General features: G+C 42.5%; 1 protein-coding gene across 9 annotated transcripts in view; it reads left to right on the top strand.

Moving 5' to 3' along the window:
* scrib (scribble planar cell polarity protein) overlaps nucleotides 1-23919 on the top strand; it is a 65145-nt gene that overhangs the window by 17781 nt on the left and 23445 nt on the right. For 8 of the 9 annotated variants that reach the window (XM_041961123.1, XM_041961131.1, XM_041961124.1 and 5 more), the window contains 19 exons: nucleotides 7895-8012; nucleotides 9412-9490; nucleotides 10151-10240; nucleotides 11090-11146; nucleotides 11472-11535; nucleotides 12539-12613; nucleotides 12829-12973; nucleotides 13792-13910; nucleotides 14054-14253; nucleotides 14608-14774; nucleotides 15060-15187; nucleotides 15332-15457; nucleotides 15608-15793; nucleotides 15930-16298; nucleotides 18080-18142; nucleotides 20834-20923; nucleotides 21012-21089; nucleotides 21209-21526; nucleotides 22635-22715. In XM_041961123.1, the coding sequence (XP_041817057.1) occupies nucleotides 7895-8012; nucleotides 9412-9490; nucleotides 10151-10240; nucleotides 11090-11146; nucleotides 11472-11535; nucleotides 12539-12613; nucleotides 12829-12973; nucleotides 13792-13910; nucleotides 14054-14253; nucleotides 14608-14774; nucleotides 15060-15187; nucleotides 15332-15457; nucleotides 15608-15793; nucleotides 15930-16298; nucleotides 18080-18142; nucleotides 20834-20923; nucleotides 21012-21089; nucleotides 21209-21526; nucleotides 22635-22715 (2553 nt within the window). The remainder of the gene's footprint in view (nucleotides 1-7894; nucleotides 8013-9411; nucleotides 9491-10150; nucleotides 10241-11089; nucleotides 11147-11471; nucleotides 11536-12538; nucleotides 12614-12828; nucleotides 12974-13791; nucleotides 13911-14053; nucleotides 14254-14607; nucleotides 14775-15059; nucleotides 15188-15331; nucleotides 15458-15607; nucleotides 15794-15929; nucleotides 16299-18079; nucleotides 18143-20833; nucleotides 20924-21011; nucleotides 21090-21208; nucleotides 21527-22634; nucleotides 22716-23919) is intronic. The other variant, XM_041961125.1, reaches the window with a different exon arrangement.

Raw genomic sequence — 23919 nt, 5'->3', positions numbered from 1 at the left:
ATTGGTTCATCCCTACGAACCCCCCCCCCCCAGAATGGCTGGTCAGTCATTTCTTCTAGCAGAATATAGTTTTAAGTTGTATATTGTTTCCTGCTTTCTCTAATGTACAAATAGGGTGTTGTCAGCAACAGTCTATTGATTATCTTTAAGTGTACTGATTGTTTTAGTCTGGTGGAAGGTAGACTTTATGAAACCTGAAACATTAGCAAACTGTAGGCAGGTGTAAGAGCTCTGAAAAAAAAATCTAAAGTGCTTTCAGTCTGGCTACTGATTTGAATTTGGTTTGGATTGCAAATCTGGACTGGGACTCCGTACTAACTCCCTGTCTCACTCTCGTTCAGTGTGTTTGTGTTAATCAAGTTGTGCACATGATGTCCCAGGACTGGCGATGCGAGCTTTTCTATCACTGTGATGGTTTTAGTAACCAAAGCAGTGATTAGCCCACCAATAGGGCAGCAGTGGAGGGATTACTTGTCTATTTTTAAAATGCTGACTGGAAATCGCTTTACTGCACCAAGCAATCACCATTCTTTGTTAGAGAAAGCATAACCAAGAGTGCAACATGCCAAAGTATTTAACATTATTATATGTCTGAAGTAAATATAGTTTATTGCATTTGTACTGATAGAAAACTGTCTCCATTTTTAACATTCACTGTACTTAAGCTTCAGGAGGTGTTGACTTTTTAAAATCCTAGTGTAGTATGTCTGCATGTGTCGCAGTGGTACTCTTTGGCCATGGATATTTGTGTGAGTCAAATAGCCTCTTAACCACACAATGCCATGTCCACCTGTTCCCTCTCAATCTTCCTCCTTCAGTCCTCCGGAGTCTACATCAACAAACAATAGTGTGATATCGGCTTGCTATTTATTTTACAATGTGTGCAGACATTGTATCCAGCTGTCAAATAGGAATCTATGAGCTGGACATTCCACGCTTCACATTCTGGCTGCATTCTGGATCCAGTGAAACTTAATAGTAGAGCATCAACTCAACAAAACTCAACAGCATTCCCAGGAGGCAAAGGGAGGAAAACCCTTGTTGTCACTGTGGCTGTTTATTAACCATGCTGATGGTTAGTGGAAACACTGTCTTGTTGTCCAGATTGTTTAAGGTGTTCATCATGGGCCAGAATGTCATTGTTTCAATTGGTTTGCTCTGAATCGAGAGTTCCACTTTTTTCCTCTGCAGTTCTGTTTCCTCAACAAAACTTCCCCGTGTTTATCCAGACAGTATGCTGCAAGGCAGCCAGCATATACAAGTTCCCTCTCATACACACAATCATAAACACACGTACATAAACTGTGTACACATGCAGCCCCCGGGCCCAAAGCCCTTCAGCTAGAACCATCCATCCATTCCTCACTGACTCTGTCCTGACTCATGCTCACCAAACAAAACATGCTACAAACTACTATTTATTCCAGCATGTTCATAGCTACCCATTTCCTTAGGTATTGGAAGTGTATTAGTTGGGGATGCTAATCTAAGATTGTGTCCTGACTTGATCATGCACGGCATTAGAGTTCAATAGCAAATTAATCATTTAAAAGCCTAATGCACTTTGTTTAAACAATTGAAATGGGCCAAGCTGCTGAATGCGCAAAGAGGGAACATGCATACAGAGATTATAAACTAGTCTGATATGTCAAAATGTATGTTACAAAGATATCCACCTGAAAAACATGCCCAGTACGTCATGAAAGCTTTTTTTTTTCTTAAAAAAAAAAAAAAATCATCCAGGTAATCTCCGCCACAGCATGCAAATGTCTCATCGTCAGAGCTGGGTTTGGCTGCTGTAGTATAAAACTGTTCATGTGTAGTGGTAGACATCAGATGTTGCTTGGCCTGACTTGCTTCTGTGTTTGCTCTCTGCAGAGATCAAAGTCACCAGGACAGGTGTAAGTAGATGGGGAGTTAGCAAGGCTGTCAGTCACACCAGCTTTACCACACCCTTCTTTATGTGTGGCCTGTGAGGGCCTGGAGCTGGATAAGGGTAGTCTAGGCTGAAAGTGCCATTTAAGTGAAATACAAACACTCGTGCACATGTGCAGTGTTTTACAATGGCAGACAAGCACAGCTAAGTTGCCATACAAAGTCATATGCATACACACAGATCTCTGTGGAGATTCTCATTCATCCAGGCCATGGTACTTTTAAGGTCTTTTTGGGGGAAAAAACTTAGAAACACACACGTATGCTTACATGTCTTAATGTGCAATTGATTCACTGCACTGTTTTAAATTAAACACACATGACCCACCACCGATGCAGTTCAGCAGTGTAGTGCTTGTTGTGTGTTTGTGGATTTGGTTGTGCTCGCTTGTCATTTCTCACAAACGCACCTGAGCTGCAATAGTGGGAGAGTGTGTGTGGGAAACAGTGGGTGAGGGCAGAGGAAGTGGAGTGTAGGTTTATAGTTGTGGGTGGGTGGATGGTTGTATTGTTTGTCTGATGTATTTAGGTTTCGTGATATGGCAAGTGGGAGCATTGTACTCCACACTGCATATAGTATGGGCCAACCAAACCAAATTAATGACAGTCTGTTGATTTGTTGCGTGTTTTAATTAATAAATTATGCTTCTGTAAGTGAGGTCAGTGAGTCTGTAGTCCGTTGAGACAATTTGTTGGTCAGTTTCTGTCCCCATTAGTGGTGTAGTGTCCAGAGCACTGTGGGAATCCATTGTTTACTGTCTATTCTTCATTAATAATCCACCGTCCCTCCCTTTCTCTTAGCTCTCTCCTCTCTGCTTGGCACACAATCTTCCTTTTCTTCTCTTCACTGTTCTCCCCACTCGCCTTCTCTATCCTTCTTAGTCATTCTTGCCTTTTTGTTATCCTTTGCCACATTCTTCTTTCAAGTCTTCATCCTTCCATTTCCAGTCCACTCTCTCTTCTCCGCAGTGCCCTCTCAGACAATGGAGGAATCCCTTGGCTCCGCTGCAGGGAGGGGGGGCAACAAGAGCTGGCCTGTGACTGACAGCCCTGTGTGGGGCTGGCTGCTTGGCCTTTGTCCTTCTGCCAAGGAAAATGGAGGGAACACAGAGAGGTGGAGCAACAGAGGGAAGGAGGAGGGGAAGAGGACCAGTTAGGGTGTCATTCATGTGCAGAAGTTTTGGTAACTTGGGGTTTCAAACAGTGCTCTGCAGGGGGAAGGGGCAGTTTGGCCAAGCAGCAGAGCAACATCAGCCTGTGTTGTTCCATTAGCTATGGCCTTGAAATGACTGAGCATGTAGTCTTAATGCAAAGCTGTCTTGTTTCTGTGGTCACTCATATACTGTGTTTATACCACAGCAGTGAGCGCAGCTATCTATAGAAACAGGTGTGCAGTAATGAGGCTCACCATTCGAGTGACCGACCAAGTTATTCAGTCAACCAAATCCTCTCAGCTTTTTATTTCCCTGGACACTGAAAGAGTCCAGGCCAGCACAAAAGCATGTGCTCTCCCCTCCCCTCTCTTTGAGCCCCTCATCCCAGTAGTGTGCACGCAGTGTGTGTGTAGTTTGTGAGCATTGTGAGGGAACTGATATTGGAAGAGTGGGGACATGCCGACTAGGCCGACTGGGCAGATTTGGCACAAGATTAAAAGCCTCTGGAATGTGTGAATAGGAATTCCACTTACAGAAGAAAGGAAGTGTGTTAGAGTATAACAGAAAAACGAGGGTTATGGGAAGAATAGATGAGAGGTTTAGTGATGGTATGTAGTTTGACTTCCTCTTTCTAGCAAACTTGGAGATGTGTGGGTCTGTTAATTAAATACCTCTGCAGGCTAGCTGATCAAGTTGGTTCAGCCCTCTTGTTTTTGTTTCAGTAAAGACTTGTTTTGCCTCTGCAGAAATTATACCAGTAGTTTTGCACAATGAACCTTGCGTGCGTGCGTGCGTGCGTGCGTGCATGTGTGTGTTTGCAGAGCAGGAGGAGCCTGCTCCATCTGTAGTCTGATGGCATGATTGGAGGGAAGCTGTAAGCTAAATGGAGTCACTTGACTGGAACACTGCAGTCTCTGTGAACATCAGGCTTCAGGTCACTGCATCAACAGTGGAATGTTGCTCATATACAGAACATACAGTTTACTCACATTTCTTACAAACAGACACAGACTTTGCTTCTTGGATATTAACATTCCACACTTCTAATTTACAGTCTCTTCCAATGCACATAAACACTCTAAAACAAACACCCACCGCTGCTAATACACATTGCACACACAAATATTCCTGTTAACATACTGCTGTATCCCCCTGACACATGCATGCTGAGTCTACTACTGTAACCAGAGTTGCCAACCAAAAGCAAAGTAAAACTAAGACTCTGTAATCAGTGGTGTGTGCTAGTTTAAAGACCTACAGCACAGGATCTTCTCTCCTGTGACCTGCAAAATGTACAAGCATACGTGCACACACGTAGTACAAACACACATCCCAAGGCACATTAACACACTCTGTTTGAGTGGAATGTAAGCTAAGAAGGGTGATGCGGATAAGACAAAGCAGCACATTTTATGATGCTCCTCTCTCTCACAGGCTGCTCATGGGTGACGAGGTTTCTTTCACTGTTTAATAATGGGGAATATCTCATATAATAAGTACCCACACCACAGAACCCATTTCACACTAGCTTATGTTGGCCACATTGTGGATGTTACGTAGACCAAGTCCTCCTCTCTGTGAAACCTTATCATAGCCCAACAGAATCTGTGCATCTGTGTAAGTTCTCATAGCTGTCTTACCCACCATTATTGTAATTTTTCCTAATACTTGTTCTGTTGAATTCAAAGCAGTTTGAGAGGTAACACACCCACAAGCTTCCTTACTCAAGTACTCACATACAATCTGATAGCTTTGTTTCCAGATTTGTTTTTAGAAAAGGGTTAAACTGGTCAATAAAGACTGCCTACCATTTGTCGGACTTGTCAACAGTTATCAGATGGCTTTTCTGATTGCTTCAGTTGTGAGCAGCAACAGCAACTAATTCTGGCTGTTGTGGCACAAAGACTTAGAACCTGATTACTCTTAGAGATGATCAAAACTAGTACATAATAATATGATGGTACTTTGCAAGTGGATTGTGCTGACTGGTATGGTGTATAAGTACTCTTGAGACCCCACACTGCCCTCTGCTGAGTGCTGACATGGCTATCATTTACCCGCCTTCACCGTCACTCCTTTCTGTTCCACTGTGCTAAATTGTGCTGTTCACAGCTTCACTCCCTTCCTTAAGCAAACAACTCCCACAAGCGCTCTCATTAAGGCATCCCAGTTTAAAAGTTATAAAGGAAATGTAGCATACCTCATCTCACCAACGTGCTGCCTCACTATATAAATGGTTACACACACACACATACTCAAGCACAGTCCTATAAAAGCTGCCTGAGTGACTGAGCAGACCACTGTGGCTCACTAATACAATGAAGAGACGGTGGCAGAACACTAAATCCCACTGCTCCCACTTGTTATTCCAATTGACCCATTGACCCGTATAACACTGTTGGTTCTCCATTGTTTAATTTGAAAGTACACCAGTCAGTGGGAAATGGCAGGGCCATCGGGTCCAGTTTTCATTGATGGAAATAGCAGTTATTGACAGGACTGTTCTAAAAGTAATTTGACTCATCAAAGAACATATTTACTACATGTAACTTATATAAATGCCAGTATTTGATAGGGCAAGTTATTTGGCATCTTATAGTCTAAGGAAGTTGCTAAAAAGATAGACATGTTCAAATCTTGGTGGTCTTATTTAATGCTGGAGTAAAGCTGGTTTGAGAACTGGGTACAGAAACACAGGCCAGCCTGTTTGTGAGCAGCCACTCAGGAGTGAATGGCCATCTTTGTGGGCGTTCATAACTACTTCTTCATAGGCATGATTGCATTACTGTGTACGCTTTTGTGCTTTTCCCTCATCACTGATGGAGCTCTGGACGATATCAAGAGAGGAGAGGAATGCACTGATGCAGAAGCTTTTATTAAGTGATTTGTTTAGCCTGGAGGGAAGAATTGTCGATTGTCCATTAGCAGTAATATGGTTTCACATACGCTGATGCCTCAGCAGCATTTGTTGGCAGTTAACATATTTTTTTTAGTGTATTCTTGCTTCTGCAGCATGAGTTTGCAGGTGTGTGTTCTCAACACACCCTTTCCCTGAGAGGCTCTCAATATTCAAGTGTCATCTGCTCTGCCAGCAAGGTTGCCTCCCCTCCTGGGGGCCGGTTTCCATCTGGGCTTGTCCCTGGTCACATGGTGTCCCACAGCTCCTGTTTCCTGTTCCTGTCATTCGATACCTGTCACCTGCTACTCAGGGAGCCAACACCCACTTTGTCTCTCGCTGGCTCCATCCTTTCCTGTAGTCATGATCTCCCCCATTACCCTCTCCATCAGGTGTAGATGCCAGTATGATCTACCAGGCAAATGCTGGGAAATTTTGGTAAAGTTCTAACAAGCTCTGTCTTGCAGTGCCAGCAAACCTTGAACAGATTCTGGGAAAAAAAAACTTGTTGTTATAGCCGCCTCCCTCCCCATCCAAACACAATACACATAACTTGTTAAGAACAGGAAATGTCTGTCATCAAAGAACGGAGCAGAGTTGAACTACAGCATTCTTCTCTTTGGCAGCGTAATTGTAGAGCTGTCTCTCAGCATGTTGTGTTAAGTGTGTAGTGTGTGTATATGTGTGTTTTCACAATTTTGACAAGCAGAAACCTGACAATATACATCAAAGAAGGTTTTGTGTTATCTGATTTACTACATGTTTATGCAATGGTTTGGAAACAGGAGTGTAACAGTGCTGCATTCTCAAAGCACAGATCCCAGTGATGTAGGAGGAGCTTAGAAATTGTCTGGATTTTTCAATTTAGTACATTAATCTCTGGTAATTGACACACAATGGTTGTTTCCAGCAGTGGACCATGTTGACAGCCTGAGGTTTAATTTGAATTAAGGTTTCGGCTCCAAGCTTGCAGACGTCTGTATGCCCTATGTTCAGAGAGCATCCCTGAGTAATGAGTTTGTATAAATTCCTACCCAGAAAGCCCAAGTCGGCAAGTTCCGCAAGAGTCCTCCTCCCTTATAGCACATGAGAAGTCGACTGGCTTTTGACAGGGCAGACAGTGGGTCCTCTGTGGGCTGCAGAACCAGGGGCTGATTGAGGGGTTAATAACTGCATAGTTTTGGCCTGTTACTCTTGCTGTTCCCCGCCAGCCTGTCTTGTGTGTCCATCCTAACAGCAGATGACACACAGACACACACTGCGCGGCTGGCGGAGGAATGTTTTTGAACGCTGTCCCGTCCAACAGCCACGCTCTTGTGAAAGCACTTGGCATGGCCACAGTGGCAGCACTCTCCTCAGCCTCGCTATCGAAAGCCACTTTGTTTGGTTGCCGTTTCCATGGAGAGGAAGAGTTTTTGGGAATATGGTGATGAAATGTTTTAAAAACGAGTTCTGGTTTGGGAATATGCAGGGTGTGTTGCTTGTTCACTTAACAGTTGTGGGTAAGCCAAGAGGGAATGTCTCCAACATTTAAAACACTAATCTTAACACATCATGTTTAAGCCTGCAGTTATACTTACCACTTAATTGATTCTTAAATTTTAATCACACGACTATGTCCTTTTTTTATATAAAAATTATTGTTAACACTGAAATGAGCAGTTGGATTAATTGTTTAGTCGAAAAAATAGTAGGCAGATAATTGATAAAAAATACAATCTTTAGCTGCGGCTCACTCATTAAGCATTTGTAGTGTCTTTACCATTTCTGTATATGTTTTTACAAATCTAATTGCATTATCGGCAAGATTTGATTGTTGAACATTGTCGCCTGATGCATCCTGGCAGGTTCGGGTGAGAAAGTATTTCATGTTCTGATTTGTTATACATGGTATGATGTGTCTCCACAGCCTTTCTTCAGACTACTGAACCTCCGGAAGCTCGGCCTGAGTGACAATGAGATCCAGAGACTCCCTCCTGAGGTGGCCAACTTCATGCAGCTGGTGGAACTGGACATCTCGCGAAACGGTAAATGACTGTGTACTTGTGTTGGTTGTTTTACAATCTCTGCTTGTAAGACCACCTGTTACCACACGATTACTTTAATGACATCTTTTAAAATAACCTTCCGCTCCTGTCTAGACCACCCCCAAAAACACAAAACAACAAAGAGAGAGTTATGTCTGCAAAGATGATATCTGCCATGTGGTGTTAAGCAGCAGGAGCATAGCCAAGTCAGTTGGAGAATAAACACATTACCAGTAGCCATTAGATAAATATTTGCTGGCTCTCTTTGCCAGATTATCCAGTCTACCCCTGGGCAGAGCAGACATTTATACTTTACATACATTTCCATGCCCTTGAAATATTCCTAATAAGACAAGCAAAGACAGAAATTTGGCACCACAATGAAGCCAGATGTAATATTACATACATGCCATTTAATTTGGGGCTGCTATTTTAATTTCTTCAACTCAGCACACACACACACACACACACATCTTGCCCTCGCTGTGTCCTTACATGCTGCACACACATACACTGATACTCTGTGGCAGGAAGGGCCTATACGGTAGATATGAGACATCTGCTCCGCTACACACTGCATGAAGTACTGTGGGAGCATTGTGCGGTGGCCTGTAAGGGCTCTTTCCATCTGTCTGCTTCCTCGCTCCTGCTGCAGGACAGCGCTGAGCCAGATAAGCGTCATAGGCTGCTTGGCTCAGTAGGGATTTCTTAACCTGCACCTGCAGGATCCAGTGTAGTTCTTTACCTGGTCAGGCCAGCATGTTAAATTTCTCGTTGTGCCTTCTATAGGTGAACCAGACTAAGCAGACAAATGTTGAGTTAAATTAATGTCTTTACCATTTGAAGTTATTTGTTACTGTACAAACTGCATACCTTGAAAATGCGGTGGGACTATGAAAGAGAACAGAGGCAAAATGGATAAACAGCCTATAATCAAAGAAGCCTTCAGGCATCCATCTGTAAATTTATCTATATTATGTATCTCTCATTAATAGGTTTCCATCTTTTTTCTTCCTATTTAATGCTGTCTTGCTTTATCCATTTTACCATACATGGAAACACCATCCTGTCAAGACTGAAGTACAGAAGTAACAGCTCAAATGTTTACATATACAGTGACAGGGGTCCAGTGAGCTTAGTTATGACCTGGGTGAAAGCAAGTAGATGTAAATGTGTGATTGCTCTCTAAATTTTACCAGAGATGTAATAGTAGGCCACGTCCTCTGTGGCGTAAACTCCATCTCTTTCTGTCCCATTTTTCCTTTTCTTTCACTCACCTCCCTGTTCCTGGCCATCTGGTTGTGATTACAAGCAATTTAAAATGATTCGCTCCATAGAATATCTGTATGTCATGGTGCTGACTCCTGTCTCCCCCCCCACCTCCTAATTTCTCTTGCAGACATTCCTGAAATCCCCGAGAGCATTAAGTTCTGCAGGGCCTTGGAGATCGCAGACTTCAGTGGAAACCCCCTGTCTAGGTAAGTGAATGGGAACAGGCCATAACTCTATTCATCATCACTGTGAGAAAATATGATGTCCAGTCAGAGACAGCAAGGGGGGAAGAGAAGCAGTACTTTGAAAAATGAAACAAAGCATGACAAGTGTCATTTGTGCGCTCTGATTACTTTGCTTTCCTGTTTCAAATGAGCAGCGACTCATACTGCGTACTTACGTGTTTGAATGTGCAGTGTACACTTCATGCTGCTCTCTAACTGCAATTCTTGGAATCATTCAGTTGCTAAGAAATACTCGTGCACAGAATGTGAACAAACACCTGGAGGAGATAATGCATGTGACAAAGTGCTTTCTGATTGAACAGAGCTCTGTGTGAAACATAAGTGTCACCTTAACCTGACCTGGATACTGGTTAATCCCTGTGATATCCCTACACAAAGCCATGTTGCATTGCACTCTTCCCACATTCCCAGTCAGTAAGATCTAAGTTGGTATTTCACCTTTTTAACTTCCTCCTATAGAAAAGCAATGGAACGACTGGCAAGGGCTTTGATGCTGAATGCTTTAACAGATGGGGATGTGTAAAGAGACGATAGACTTGTGCGTGTGTGAGTCGAGTGATCCCATGCCTTGTACAACAAGAGTCTTTCTCCACTATTTTCCCTCCTGTCTCCCTGCTTCAGATTGCCAGATGGCTTCACTCAACTCCGAGCGCTGGCTCACTTGGCACTCAACGACGTATCATTGCAGACGTTGCCCAACGACATTGGAAAGTATGTACACGTGCACAATGGTTCAGAGTAGACAATGTGATGGGATGAAATGTGTTTTTCTCTTGAAAACTTGTTTTCTTTACATTTGAACATGTCAGATTTTAATTGAGGTGCAGAATTTTAAACCAATGACGGTAAATTTGCCGCTCTACTTCGAAATAACTTGATTAATCTTTAATAGCTGTGAATTGAGCTGAAATGATTTGTCAGTTTATTGATGAGTCGATCCACAGAAAATATAAGTAACAGTTAATCCCTTGAGTCATTTATCGAGTGAAAATACTAAACATCTGCTTCCAGCTCTTAAAATGTGAAGATTTTTGTTTAATATAATTGTAAATTAAATATCTTTGGGGTTTTTACCGTTGGTTGGACAAAAAAAAAAACAATTTGAAGATGTTAAATGAGGTCTGAGAGATTGTGAAAGGCCTCCTACACTATTTTCTGATGTTTTGCAAACTAAGCAATTAGTTTAATAGTTGAAAAATTTTAAAGGCTCTCTAATGAAGCCGTCACACTGCACTACATTATCAGACTGAGGACCTTCGACTCAGTTAGATCCTTGATACATTAGGAGACCAAGCAGGTTTTCAAGGAGTGTAATTCTGTTACCAGTGGGCTCTGAGGCAGCTGGTCTCTGGGCTCTAGGCCACTGCTGTGCTCAGACAGATGGAGGAGCCCCTCACCATGCCAGGCAGCCCAGACGAACAGACCTGCCATCTGACTAACCAACCTGCCTCTCATCTTCTCTCTCTTACACCCTCATCCTCTCTTCTTGTCGCCTGCCAACTCCTACCCTTCTTTCTCTTTTCCTTGCCTCCCTTTTCACTGCCACTCCTACTATTATAGCTTGGCCAACCTAGTGACGCTGGAGCTCAGGGAGAACCTGCTGAAGTCACTTCCCACGTAAGTGTCATCTCCCTCTACTGCACGTATACAGCAGTAATGCCCCACCATCTTCATCTAACACAATAAGCACCTGTTGACAATACTAGATGACGGTAATCCCATCAGTGCACGAGGAACTGTCAAATGCAGTCGTTCTAGGAAAGAGATTTCTTGCAGTTTGGAAGAACATGCCAGAAACTACATGTTACGTGTAGTGACATATGTTTAAAAACATTCTTTGCGTATGTCAGTATATGTGAATGAATGGTTTGTTTTCTCGTAGGTCTCTGAGGGTGCATTCTTTTGTGACTTACTGCATGTGCTATTTTGTGTGCATATTCAGGTCGCTCTCTTTTTTGGTGAAACTGGAACAGCTGGACCTGGGCAGCAATGAACTGGAAGTTTTGGTAAGTCAACAACTCATCCCCTTAACCATCAACCATGCAATATAATCCAGTGAATAATTAGTGGCACGAGGCAACGCAAGAGCTACGCTGTTAGCTGTTAGTTCCGTTAGTGTTAGCTCTGTTAGCTCCGTTAGCATTAGCTATGTTAGCGCCGTTAGCTCTGTCAGTAAAAGGGAACTTTGGATGATAATAGAGATGGTTCATTTCCTTTAAATTCATTCATGTTTATTGATTCAGTTAATAAGACCAGCAGCCCCCTCGTGCCAGTCAAAATTTCGGCGGCGCTGGAATTGTCTAGTTTATCCTACTGTCAAGTGCTCAACCAACACCCTCATTTTACAGCATTTTGCAGAGTGACATGTATCACAAATATCCTTCTCACATTCCCACCACGATAATTATGATCCAAACCACATGTTTACCTCACTACACAGAGCAGAGCCGGTCTGTCACACCTGAGGCCCTGCATGCACTATATCCCACAGCAAGTGCTTCTTTAAGCCAGGGTACACCTACCTATCTCAGTAGAACAGGGTAAACAATGCCTCATGACCTGACAAGGGCGGAGGCTGAAAAAATAGATGACATTATGATGAAACCTTGCCTGTCTGCATGTCTGTTATAAGGCACCGCGTTACTGACATTCTCCTTAATGTCCTTAATCACTTAAACTTTAATCTGAGGTGATTTTGGCCCACTGATACATGCTATTAACACGAAATAGAAAGATAGAAAATCCGATCCATTTAGATTTTAATTTTTGTGACTTTTATTCTTCAACGGTCACAGTAAAAATGCAAAATCCAAGATTAAAATCAGTGTTCTATCATACTGAAACTAAAATGTTAGATGAAGTTGTCAAATGGGGCAGATATCCCCTCACAGTTGTGTGTGCAGCGAGGAGGCAGTCCCTGGCTTAGCACTTCAAACATGAACAAAAATAATCAACCTGCCAATAACCACTGGCCCCAATTTGCTCACTCTACGTCATCCTATCTCTTAGCCGGACACCCTCGGTGCTCTCCCCAACCTGAGGGAGCTATGGCTGGATCGTAACCAGTTGTCCTCATTACCACCAGTAAGTGCACTTTAATGTGAATGTTTTTTAAAAGCTGCTCTGTTGCAAGAACTCTGCATGTTCTCTCTTGAAATTTTTCTAAATCGAAATTGCACATATTGCAGAATTAACTCCCTACACCAGATTTCTTTCCCTTGTTTGTGCTGTGAAGGTGATGTTTGCATTGCGCCTCTGTGCCTCACTGCAAGTGGTATTTATTATGTGTGTGTGTGTAGGAGCTGGGGAACCTCCGGAGACTGGTGTGTCTGGATGTGTCAGAGAATCGTCTGGAGGAGCTTCCCTCAGAGCTTAACGGCCTCCTCGCTCTCACTGACCTGCTGCTCACACAGAATCTGCTTGAGGTCGTCCCAGACAGCATAGGTGAGAAACGCAAGAGGGAAAGAGAGGAACATTGTCTTAACAGGGACTCAGACAGAAACAGTGTTGTGAGGTGTTGTTTAAGGTACTTAAGGTAAGCTTGGCTAACTCAGCACCGTGCAAGATGATGTTGTGATGCATTGCAGCAAAAGTTGTGCTTTTTCGCTGGCTGTTCCTGCGTTGTTTTACTAGAACCCACTGTTTTGTCTCGATGGATGGCCTCCATTCAAATGAGTGAGAGGGCTTGAGTTGATCTGATTAGAGAAGTAGGATAGAAAAGACCAGTTTCACTAAATTATGTCAGAAATATCATTGGACATAATCAATAGGTAAATGATGTGGTAGCAACATTTGCTGTCATTTCTCTATTGTAGCATTAGTCACTCCTATAAAAGTGTAATTTGTACATTTATTAGAATATTTTCAAGTGTTTCTCAAACAGCAAGGTAGAAATAACACTAATACTAGGTGACATGAAAGAACAGCAACAATTTGCCCAATGTGTTTTTGTTTTTTCCTTGTGCTTTCTGTGAACAAAGCATATGTTTTTAGGTTCTTGCGGAAAGTTTGCACCAAATAGCAGCACTAGTTAAAGTAAGGCAAGGCCCACTGTGTAAGAGACAGTGCTCTGTTAAATAAGAACAGCACTGCCCTCTACTGGAAATATAATGCCAGTGAAGAGCAGCGCAGCAAAACAGCTGCAATTCTTCTGTTTTTAATTGAATGTACTATAGTCCAACATGTCACATCTAGTATTAGTGTCTTATTGCTACAGCTTCTTAAATGGTATTTTGTTTTTTTCCCGTGTGTTTTGTGACCAGGCTGCCTGAAACAGCTGTCCATCTTGAAGGTGGATCAGAACAGACTGACCCACCTGACTGACTCAATAGGAGAGTGTGAAAACCTCACAGAACTTGTCTTGACCGAGAACCTTTTACAGGTAGGGAGATATAAACCTCCTTCTCTATCAGCCTAGAACTGACCTTGTTGGGATGTATGTATTAGTACTTAAGCCCAATTAACGGCTGTTAAGCTTCATTATCATTTTTGCTGATTATTGACTTCTGTCTCTCTCCCTTAAAGTCACTTCCTCGCTCGCTGGGCAAGCTGAAGAAGCTGACCAACCTGAATGTAGACCGCAACCGTTTGGGCAGCGTGCCCAAAGAGCTGGGCGGCTGTGCCAGCCTCAACGTTCTCTCACTGAGAGACAACCGCCTGGGCAAACTGCCTGCTGAGCTTGCAGATGCCACTGAGCTGCATGTGCTGGATGTGGCTGGAAACAGGTAAACATCACTTAACACCCCAAACTGTAAATAATATACAGCAGCTTTTTGTGCTGTGGTTAAATATGTAAATAGAATGCTTTTGCCAAAATGGGCTCATCGTGTTACAAGCATCCTGCAGAGGAATTGCTCCTGAAATGTTGCCCTTTTTATGTGATCAGGACAACAATATAAGTAGTGTCAGATGTTTTCAAAGTTGTGGTGATAAGTTATGGAAATGATGATGTATCTTTGAACTCTCGACTTTCGGTTAGAGAGTTTTTTGATCACCAATTTTAACTATGTAAGACCATGGAAATATAAGGAGAGTGAAATGTTGTTTTTAGTACTTACCTCATCCTTCCTTTTGTCCAGATTACAAAACCTGCCTTTTGCCCTGACAAACCTCAATCTGAAGGCCATGTGGCTCGCAGAAAACCAGTCACAGCCAATGCTCAAGTTCCAGACAGAGGATGATGAGCGCACAGGAGAGAAGGTGTTGACCTGCTATTTACTACCCCAGCAGCCTTCTCCGAGCCTAGGTAAGTAGCACTTACCATAGTTAATGCATCAATTAGACATGCAGTATATAAGAAAAGTCTTCTGTGTATGTGGCTGTGGTTTGTGGCATCATGCGGTAGTATATGGCTTAATTTGATATTTTAGTTAGTTGTAGCATGTTTTGAAACCATATCTGTTCAACAAATTGATGTTTAAATGTGATGTTTTTAATATGCAACTACTAAGATCTTTACAAAGCTGTCTATTCACAAGAAGCCTAGCTTGACATCTTTCCGTCCGTCATACTTTTCCTCCTTCTTCCACAGAGAACTTGCTGCAGAACAGTGTGGATGACAGTTGGACAGACAGCAACCTGAACCGAGTGTCAGTCATTCAGTTCCAGGAAGAGACCAAAGCCGAGGAGGAGGATGACGAGGCTGCTGCAGAGCGCAGAGTGAGGACACATAACAATATAGTGTCACTTAATGTCATTTCGTTCAGATCATTTGTATCTTCTGCCCTCCTTCCTGTCTACTAGCTAATTGTAATTTAAGATTGAACTTGTATTCATTTTTTACACCGTTTTTCTTTGTTTCAGGGCCTTCAGCGCAGAGCCACACCGCACCCAAGTGAGCTGAAGGTGATGAAGAAGGTGATCGAGGAGAGGAGGAATGAAGCTTACACATCCAGACCTGATGGGGAGGAAGAGACTGTTGATCCACAAGTACATACATCATACTGTGTAGTGATTATCTGGCTGGTGACATAAATCACCTGCTGTTGCTGTAGGAAGTAGACAAAAAACTATTTTAGCCAGAAATGCCACTACAGTTTTGCATCGTTATTCACTGGTGCACTTCGCTTTTGGTTTTAGGAGAAGCGGCTCAGTGATCTGTCCAATCAGAGCCATGACTCTCAGGTGTCCAATAGCACACTGTCGGCCACCTCCCATGAGGACAGACACAATGTTACTGCAGCCTCACAGAGGGAAGACTTTGTCGATGGCCACTCCCCTCAGGAGGAGGAAGAGTTGGATGAGATGGAGGTGGAGTACATTGAGGTAAATATTTAAAATATTTTAACCACAGCAGTGAACAATTGTTTATATTGACTTGGCTAAACCAGAAAAAAAAAAAAAAAAAAAATTCAGTTCCTGCTGTTTGAGCCAATTAATTCTCAACCCCTCTTTTCTCCAGCCCACTGTGCACTTTGCTGAGGAGCCCATCATCCGTGGTGGGGACGAGGAAGATGAGGAGGACGGGGAAGATGGTGAGAGGAGTGACGTAGAAGACGAGAGGCCGGCCTTTCCCGCAGAGAAGCAGCGTCTGATCAGGAAGGACACGCCACACTACAAGAAGCACTTCAAAATCACCAAGCTGCCAAAGCCCGAGGCTGTGGCTGCGCTGCTGCAGGGCTTCAGTCCCGATGGCCATAACTCTCCGACACAGGCTGCTGAGGATGAGCAGGACGAGGAGGAAGAGCAAAGTCTATGCACCCCTCGGCATCATCACAGAATGGAGGACCTTGATGACAGCCGGCACCAGGTCAACTCCAGTCAAGTAAAGGTAAAGGAGAGATCCCAGCACTTTGCTGGAATGTGGAGGGTAGCTGGGTAGGAATTATTACATATTATAAGTAGGAACACATTATTTACTTAACTGCATGTGTTGAAATCCAGTCAGTATACAAGTAAGTGCTGCAACAGGACATACATTATGCAGAAAAGTTACAACATCACACATCAAATGAGTTTATTAGCTTATTTATACTTAAGATCTTCAATTTATGTTTTAAAAATATATTTCTATCGAATATATTTTTTGCTTGCTCATTGCCTCTATACAAACACTTAATACTGTGTGCATAGAGTGCCTTTACTGCTTTGGAAGTTGCATTCAGTTTGCATTGTTAAGGATGTGGCATTGCATGCAGTGTCATGGTGGAAATGAAGACGTCTCCCCTTCAGCGGCAAATGAAGGGAGCATTTTTTTTTCTCAAAAGTTGATTTTTATGGTTTGACCGCAAGCTCACCAACAGTCTCGCTTCAGATCTTTGCTTTGTCTTTGCTCTGTCCCAAAGACGAGATGTCCCTCACCACCTACAAACACTCAGATGTCATTGCTGATAATACTTTCCAATCTGTCACATCATCTAGATTTCGTTGTCACTTAAAAATGTACACACACTGTCTCATATGTCTCAATTGAGAGAATTTTTACTTTCAACCTTTATTTCCACATGAGGTAGCTTTTTGACCTTTATTTACGGATGATTAACACATATGAATTATTAGATGTCAAATGATAATTTCCCTTCCACACAAGCAGCTGCAGGCCTTTCTTGCACAAAGCTGGTCCAGTTCAGATCTAAACTTTTCACAATATTTATCAACCATCTCCTGATTTAATTGAATAATTACATTTTCACAATCTGCTCCTATAACACTGTGTGCGTGTGTGCTTGTAAGTATGCGTGGAGTGAGTGAAGCCTAGTCCGGTGCGGCTTCTCGAAATGAATCTTCTTATTGATCATTAGTATTTGGGGAGACTAAATTAAATATTATGATTTATGATGCTAATTGTAGAAATCCTTTTTAACACTGTGATCAAACATCATCGTCTCACCAAAGCTGTTTTGGGTGTGTTTATGAATGTGGGTTTGTTTGTGTGGCTGCCCTCAGACCAACCAGAACATATACTGGCAGAGCTGGAACATGAGATCCAATGAGTCTTGTTTGTGTCATATGATATGAACCTTTTCTGGAATGTTTAGAGAGTCAGATTCGTAATTAATCAAATTCAGCAAGACAAAATTCTTTTTATTTTTGCTCTGATTTTCTTAAACCTTTTTCTCTGAACTTTCTGTAAATTACTTAAAAAATTATCTTGTAGATATCTTGGTTTTTGCTATTTTTTACTTTAATGTAGAGTTTTTCTTTTTACAAATGTAGGCCTGTTGTCTAAATGAAAGCTTGCTGCGACTGGAGGAGTTTGCTCTCTGTGGTGTGGAGGCTGGTATGGGAGCTTTTGCCTTCTCTTATCTCTGTCTACACTGTGTGTTTTGCACTGTAGCTCAGCTTCTTGGTCTTGTCTTTCCGTCTCTGCCTGTATTTGCTTCTGGTGGCTGGGGAGTGATTGTGGGATTGCGTCTGCTTCAAGGTGGTCCATCCCCGTGGACTAGGAGGTCCCCACAACCTACAAGCAGACATTCGATTGTTGGGTGTGTTTGGTGAAATTCGTGGAAAGTGTGAGAGGGTTTTTTTTTTCAAGTGTGTTTGTGTGTGTGAGCATATTTTTATTTTGGCCTCACTAATCCGCATGCCTCTCGCTGGTTCCTGTCCTAACAGGGGGTGTCATTTGATCAAGTCAATAATCTGCTGATTGAACCTGCTCGAATTGAGGAGGAAGAGGTCTGTACATACTCTTTCCCGTCCGATCTGTCTCTCTGTGTTCTTCACTCACCCACTCATTCACCCACCTGTGTTCAGAGGTATAGAAAGTACCCACAGAAAATCCATGGTTAAACCAAGCCAATCACTAGGGACCCCCTAACCACTGCTCATTTATGAGATGCATAGTGTGGCAGAAGCTGGATGTAGGAATGAGGTAGCCATATTTTAATCATTTTTATGTATTGTTTTTTCACTGGAGAGCATGGGTTTGAAGACGTGCATTGAGGTTTCACAAATGTGCTGTATTTGAGTGCATCCTGGGAAATTAGACAAGCTTTCCTAACATTGACAAATTGTTGACAATACATTTTTTCCCCTCCATTTATATCAGTAAATCTAATCAGCTTCAGTTAGCAAAGCTGATATCCTATAGTATTTAATAATGCACTTACTGTATGTTAAGATTAATTCTAAGATGTTGAGGTAGGCATTGGCTAACTTCTTCTGTCTATTTAGGACTGAAAAGGTAGGACTGAGAAGTGTATAACATGCAGCTCCATGGCTCAGGAGTTAAGATGCACGACATGAACCACAACATCCCCATGTCGTGTTCAGCGATATGACCTAAAATTTAATTAAATCTGTTTTTATGAGGCCGGTATTGTATCATGGCAATACTAAAAATAAAGGGATACTCCACTCAAAATGTGATTTTACCCCATTTAAAAGATAGTGTTCACTGGCACAAAATATGTGTTTTCGTAGGAGTAACCTGCCTTATAATATTGGTTAATTAATAAATGTAATGTGATTAATTCTCAGAGTTAGCCAAGTGGTAGGATTAGACAGCTCAACAGCATTTATTCTGCAGAAACCTAAACTATATCAGTACAACAGCCTGTGTCTCACGGGGCATGTCTAATAAGTATGTTTACATATTGCAGCAACAGACACGAATACCAGCGTGGATCATGGAGCAGAAGAGGCTTTCGTGTAATAACAAATCCAGCTGAGTTTTACGCTGCAGTATGAAGTTCCTCAAAATGCATTGTGAAAAAACAATTTCCAACATCCAACCTACTGCAGTAGTTAGTTAGACCTCGCCTGTGTATTTAGTGAGTTAATGCTACCATGAAAGGCCATAACAGCTGTTAATTGATGATTAATCCATCACCTTTAAGATTTTGATCCATTAGGACCATATTTCTGCACCTGTGGGATGAGTAAGACAAAATTTCCACACAACTTTGGACATCACACAGCACTTTAAACAAGAAATGCTCTTTAGCCACCCTGCCAAATATTATTAATTTGTTGAAATCCCTGACCTTCCCAAGTAATTATTAGTCCCCTGGATGCCCACAGTTGTGTTGTCCTCCTAAAGTTGAACCATATCTCTAAAATTTTATGCAGCATATTTGTCATTCTGCCACATTTTACTAAAATGTTGGCAATGCCCCAAAGCAGTATAAATCCCAGTCCAGCACCAGGTTCTGCCACACTACATCTCTGGTACTGTACCTTTCCTCTGCTTCTGCTGCTTTGCTCCTTTTCATCTCTCTGTCCATGCTGTGTTGCCCTGGAATGAATGGGCTGGTTGCACTGTGATGAGGCAGGTCTGCCTTGTGTTTTTTTGTTTTTTTTTTGGTACATAGCAGGTAACCGAACTGCCAACCAGAGAAGGAGTTCCAGTTTGATGAAGACGGATGACGTTGACTTCTCAGTCGTCTAATTTTAATATTGTAGATTGCATATGGCTGTCATGACTTAAAATTTAAAATTGCAGGACATTGCACTTGATGATTGCTATGTTAATCTTCTGTACATTGTTTTTTTTTTTTGCTTTTGTTCATAGTATTGCATAAGAATCTTCTACACTGTTTCTTTTGGGTGAAGCAAACTTGTCATTAGAAACATTTAAGTGCCCTTTAGTATCACATGGAAATTGTCTCTGCCAGTTTAAGTAGCTTTGTTATTATTACAACATATACTGGGGTATCTACACTACAGTTCCAAAACGGTCTCCATATCCAGGACACAGCACATTCTCTTCATCTGTTACTCTTTGATATTTCCCTGCTTCCTTCCACCTGTCCCTCATTGGTCTACATTCCTCCCCTTTTTGCATGGCTTGCGAGTATATAGAATATACAGTACACAGTCTGTCATGACGTATTTAGTGTTTACCTTAAGTCCCTTCTTTCATACAGACACAAAACACATTTTCAGGTAGGGTGAAGTCTCTGGGAGTCCAATTAAAGAGGGTTTCAGACAGTTTTTGTTTCTTTTTTTTCACTTTTCATCTGAAGTTTTCTGTCAGTTAAGTGGTTGCTGCCAAAATGGAAATTACTTATTTCTTAGAAACACAAAGCTTACTTGCAAAATATCTAAAGCAAAATTTGAGGCACAAAATCATCCACTTAAACTGACATTAGGCTCCAGGACAAGTCAGTGTTTCTCCATCCATCTGTTGGCATGATGAAAATGGGATGCTGCTGTGATAAGATTGATGCCACCTTCTGGCAGAAGGAGGGAGGTCACCCATAGCTTATATAATAAAGTTTAAAATGTGAAAATAAATTCTTAAAATAAAGACGTCAATGAATTACAACATTATGGGCTCCCCTCCCTCTCAATCTGTCCTGAGCTGAGTGGTGTTTAGAGGGGTATCACTTGTAGTTTGCTGACTCCCCCCTCCTTAACCTGCAGCACACCCTGACCATCCAGCGACAAACAGGCGGCCTGGGTATCAGCATTGCTGGAGGGAAAGGATCTACACCTTACAAGGGAGATGACGAGGTAGTATGTGTACCTGGAATATGTGGATATGTTCGAGAAATCAAAAGAAATTACATTATACAAACTCATTTTCTCTTTGTGTGTAAAGGGAATCTTCATCTCCCGAGTATCTGAGGAAGGTCCTGCAGCCAGAGCAGGGGTGAAAGTGGGCGACAAACTCCTAGAGGTAAAGTATTTTCTGTTCACTTTGCCTTTTTCTCTTTAGCAACTCTTTCCTCTGTTGTGTCAAAAGATGTTTAATCTAAGAGCGATGCAAGTCAACTTCTGTCTGACTGTTTGTCTCAGGTTAATGGAGTGGACCTCCACGAGGCAGAGCATCACACAGCTGTTGAAGCTCTCCGTAGCTCCGGCGCTACAGTTTCCATGACCGTGCTGCGTGAGCGTATGGTGGAGCCAGAGAACGCCATCACCACCACGCCACTGAGGCCAGAGGACGACTACTTCCCACGGGAGAGACGGAGCAGTGGCCTCGCCTTCAACTTAGAGACGAGTCCCAGTGGGCCTCAACAGCGGCTCTCCACCTGCCTGATCCGAAACGATAAGGGGCTGGGATTCAGCATCGCAGGAGGCAAAGGCTCCACACCCTACCGCACAGGAGACACGGTGAGAGGGGGAGATTTTGATAATTGAAGGTTTATTCAGTCAAATCATTAATTTTTAGGCAAATGTGCCAAATATTTGCAGGATCTATCTGTAATGGGAGGTGCAGCCTTGAAGTTGGGTCACAAAGTGTTTGCAGTAACAGTTTCAGTCACAAGGATCTGTCTTTTAACAGCACCTATTCTAGCCACAGCGTTTACAGTCATCACCAGGGAGACGGAGATATGAATAGCCAGCCTTGACACCAGATAGGTCCACTGTAATCGGATGGGGTGAAGTGTATATCTGGGCCAGCGCAATGCTGCAGTGCAGCTCGTGCAGCTCAACGAGCCCACAAAGAGGAAAGGACACATAAACTTTAGGCGGGTCTGACTGTAAGTCTTGCCTCTCTTTCAAAAGCTTTTTGAAATGGATGCTGTGACTCGGCTGGTTGTCAGTTGATCTGAGGAGGAGGTGCAGTAGACTTTTCTCCTACATGTGTTTACACGGTTTTCTTCTGGTGAGGCAGACTTGCAGTTTTTATTTGGTTAAACAAATTATTACTAATTTGTCTGAGCAAAGGGACGATATGTGTCAGGGTTCATGATTTTTAATGAGCTGCTTGTGCTGTAGAGTCCTGTGTGTCCTAATGCTCAAATGCTACGCTGTTAATCAGTTGTAATTTGTGGGTTTGCTTGTTCATGTGTACAATTTTATATCACAATTTGTGGCATTGTGGGCTGCTAATGTCACAGAAGTACCTATGTAAAACCTGTCCTGAATAAAGAAATTCCAATTTTTGGAATTTCACACAGTGACTGACTCTCCTATAGACAGCTCACAGTTAGCACACTGATTCATCACAGCATTACAGCCTGTTGCACCAGTTTAGCACCGACCCTGTCTAATTTGATACACAGGCAGGGGAGGCCAGGAATGATCTGTGGAATAATTAGATAACCTCTCCCACTTATTAAGCCATTTTTAGTCATGTTATACTGTATAAGCGACATCTCTTTCATCTGTAATTTTTTTTAAAACAGCTTTTGAAAGTGTATAGTAATTAGGAGTTATTTATCCACAAATGTACATAGAAATGTAACATTTGGCAATGTCTCTCATCTGTTTGTAGGGAATCTACATCTCTCGCATCGCAGAAGGGGGAGCGGCGCACAGAGACAGCACGCTGCGTGTAGGCGACAGGGTGATCTCTGTGAGTACTACACACCCCCTCCACATCCACATCTGGGCATCATCGTATTCTGTTTGATCAAAACAGGTTTTCCTTTACAATGTTTTCATGGACCTGAAAATGGGAATCATTTTGTTTTCTCCCCTTTTCTCTTCCATTATTTAAGAATGGTTTGAAGTAGGATACAGTATATGCTGACAAATGGACATTGGTGGTGTCACAGCAGTTATAGGTCGTAGTTTTTTGGCTTCTACTCTGTAGTTATCTAGATCTGTCCCACCTTATACATTGTAAAGGAAACACTTCATGTTTGTCATCAGTACTATATGTTTTAGTATTCCCATTGTAATTGTGCCTACAACACTGCTCTCATTACTCAAGTTAAGTCTTGGCATATCTCAGATAGGTTAGACTAACTTGTGTTCGGTCCCATGCCGATCACATGCAGACAATTCACTCACCAGCTGAGACAGATTACTAACACAGTCCTCATGCTAATTCTAACCCTGAGTCCCTCTCCAGAGGCAAACTGTAGCCTCAGAGGAGAGAAATATTGCAGGATTAAGGTTATATGTTTCACTGCTAACGGGATCCTGCACGCTCTTTTGTTCTTCTGCTTAGTCCACGCTTGCCTTTGATCTCCTTTTTCTGCCAGCGTATTAGTATCTCTTGAGTGGCATGTTTTATCCAGTCACACCCGTTCATACTTTGTCGTCACACATTATTATTAGAAACCGATTTGATTTTGATGCATCCTCTCCCAATATGTAAAATGTGAAACTGCTCCTATTCATAACTGTTTGTTGAATGCAAGTCGTACTCTCTGGGAATCGCAGAAAAGCTTCCTCAATTACCATCTGTGCTTTCTTTCCCCCTTTCCTCTTTCCTCCAGCAGTTTTTCAGCTCTTTTTCTATTGTCTATTTGTAGGCTGCCTCTTTTTCTCTCTTTCTCACATTCTCTCCATCTGCATGCTCACTAATGCATTACGTGCACCTTCTTGCCTGCTTGGTGGTGGGTATGGCGTTGGGGTAGAGTGGGCTGAGCTTGTCGCCCTGCTGACATGGTAAACACATCTGTGTGTTACCATGGCAGCGGGTGCGGAGGCATATCAGTCGATGGTAAGAGCTGGTACTGTCGGGTCAGTGCTGACCTCTGCTTGTCACTTTGGAGTAGCAAAAGTTAGCAAAACTAATGACTAAATCATTCCTTATGACAATGTTTAAG

The sequence above is a fragment of the Chelmon rostratus genome, chromosome 20 (assembly GCF_017976325.1).
Source record: "Chelmon rostratus isolate fCheRos1 chromosome 20, fCheRos1.pri, whole genome shotgun sequence".
In the NCBI taxonomy this organism is placed as follows: Eukaryota; Metazoa; Chordata; class Actinopteri; order Chaetodontiformes; family Chaetodontidae; genus Chelmon; species Chelmon rostratus.
Note: the sequence above shows the minus strand (reverse complement) of the source record. Positions and strands in the feature narration are given on the sequence as shown.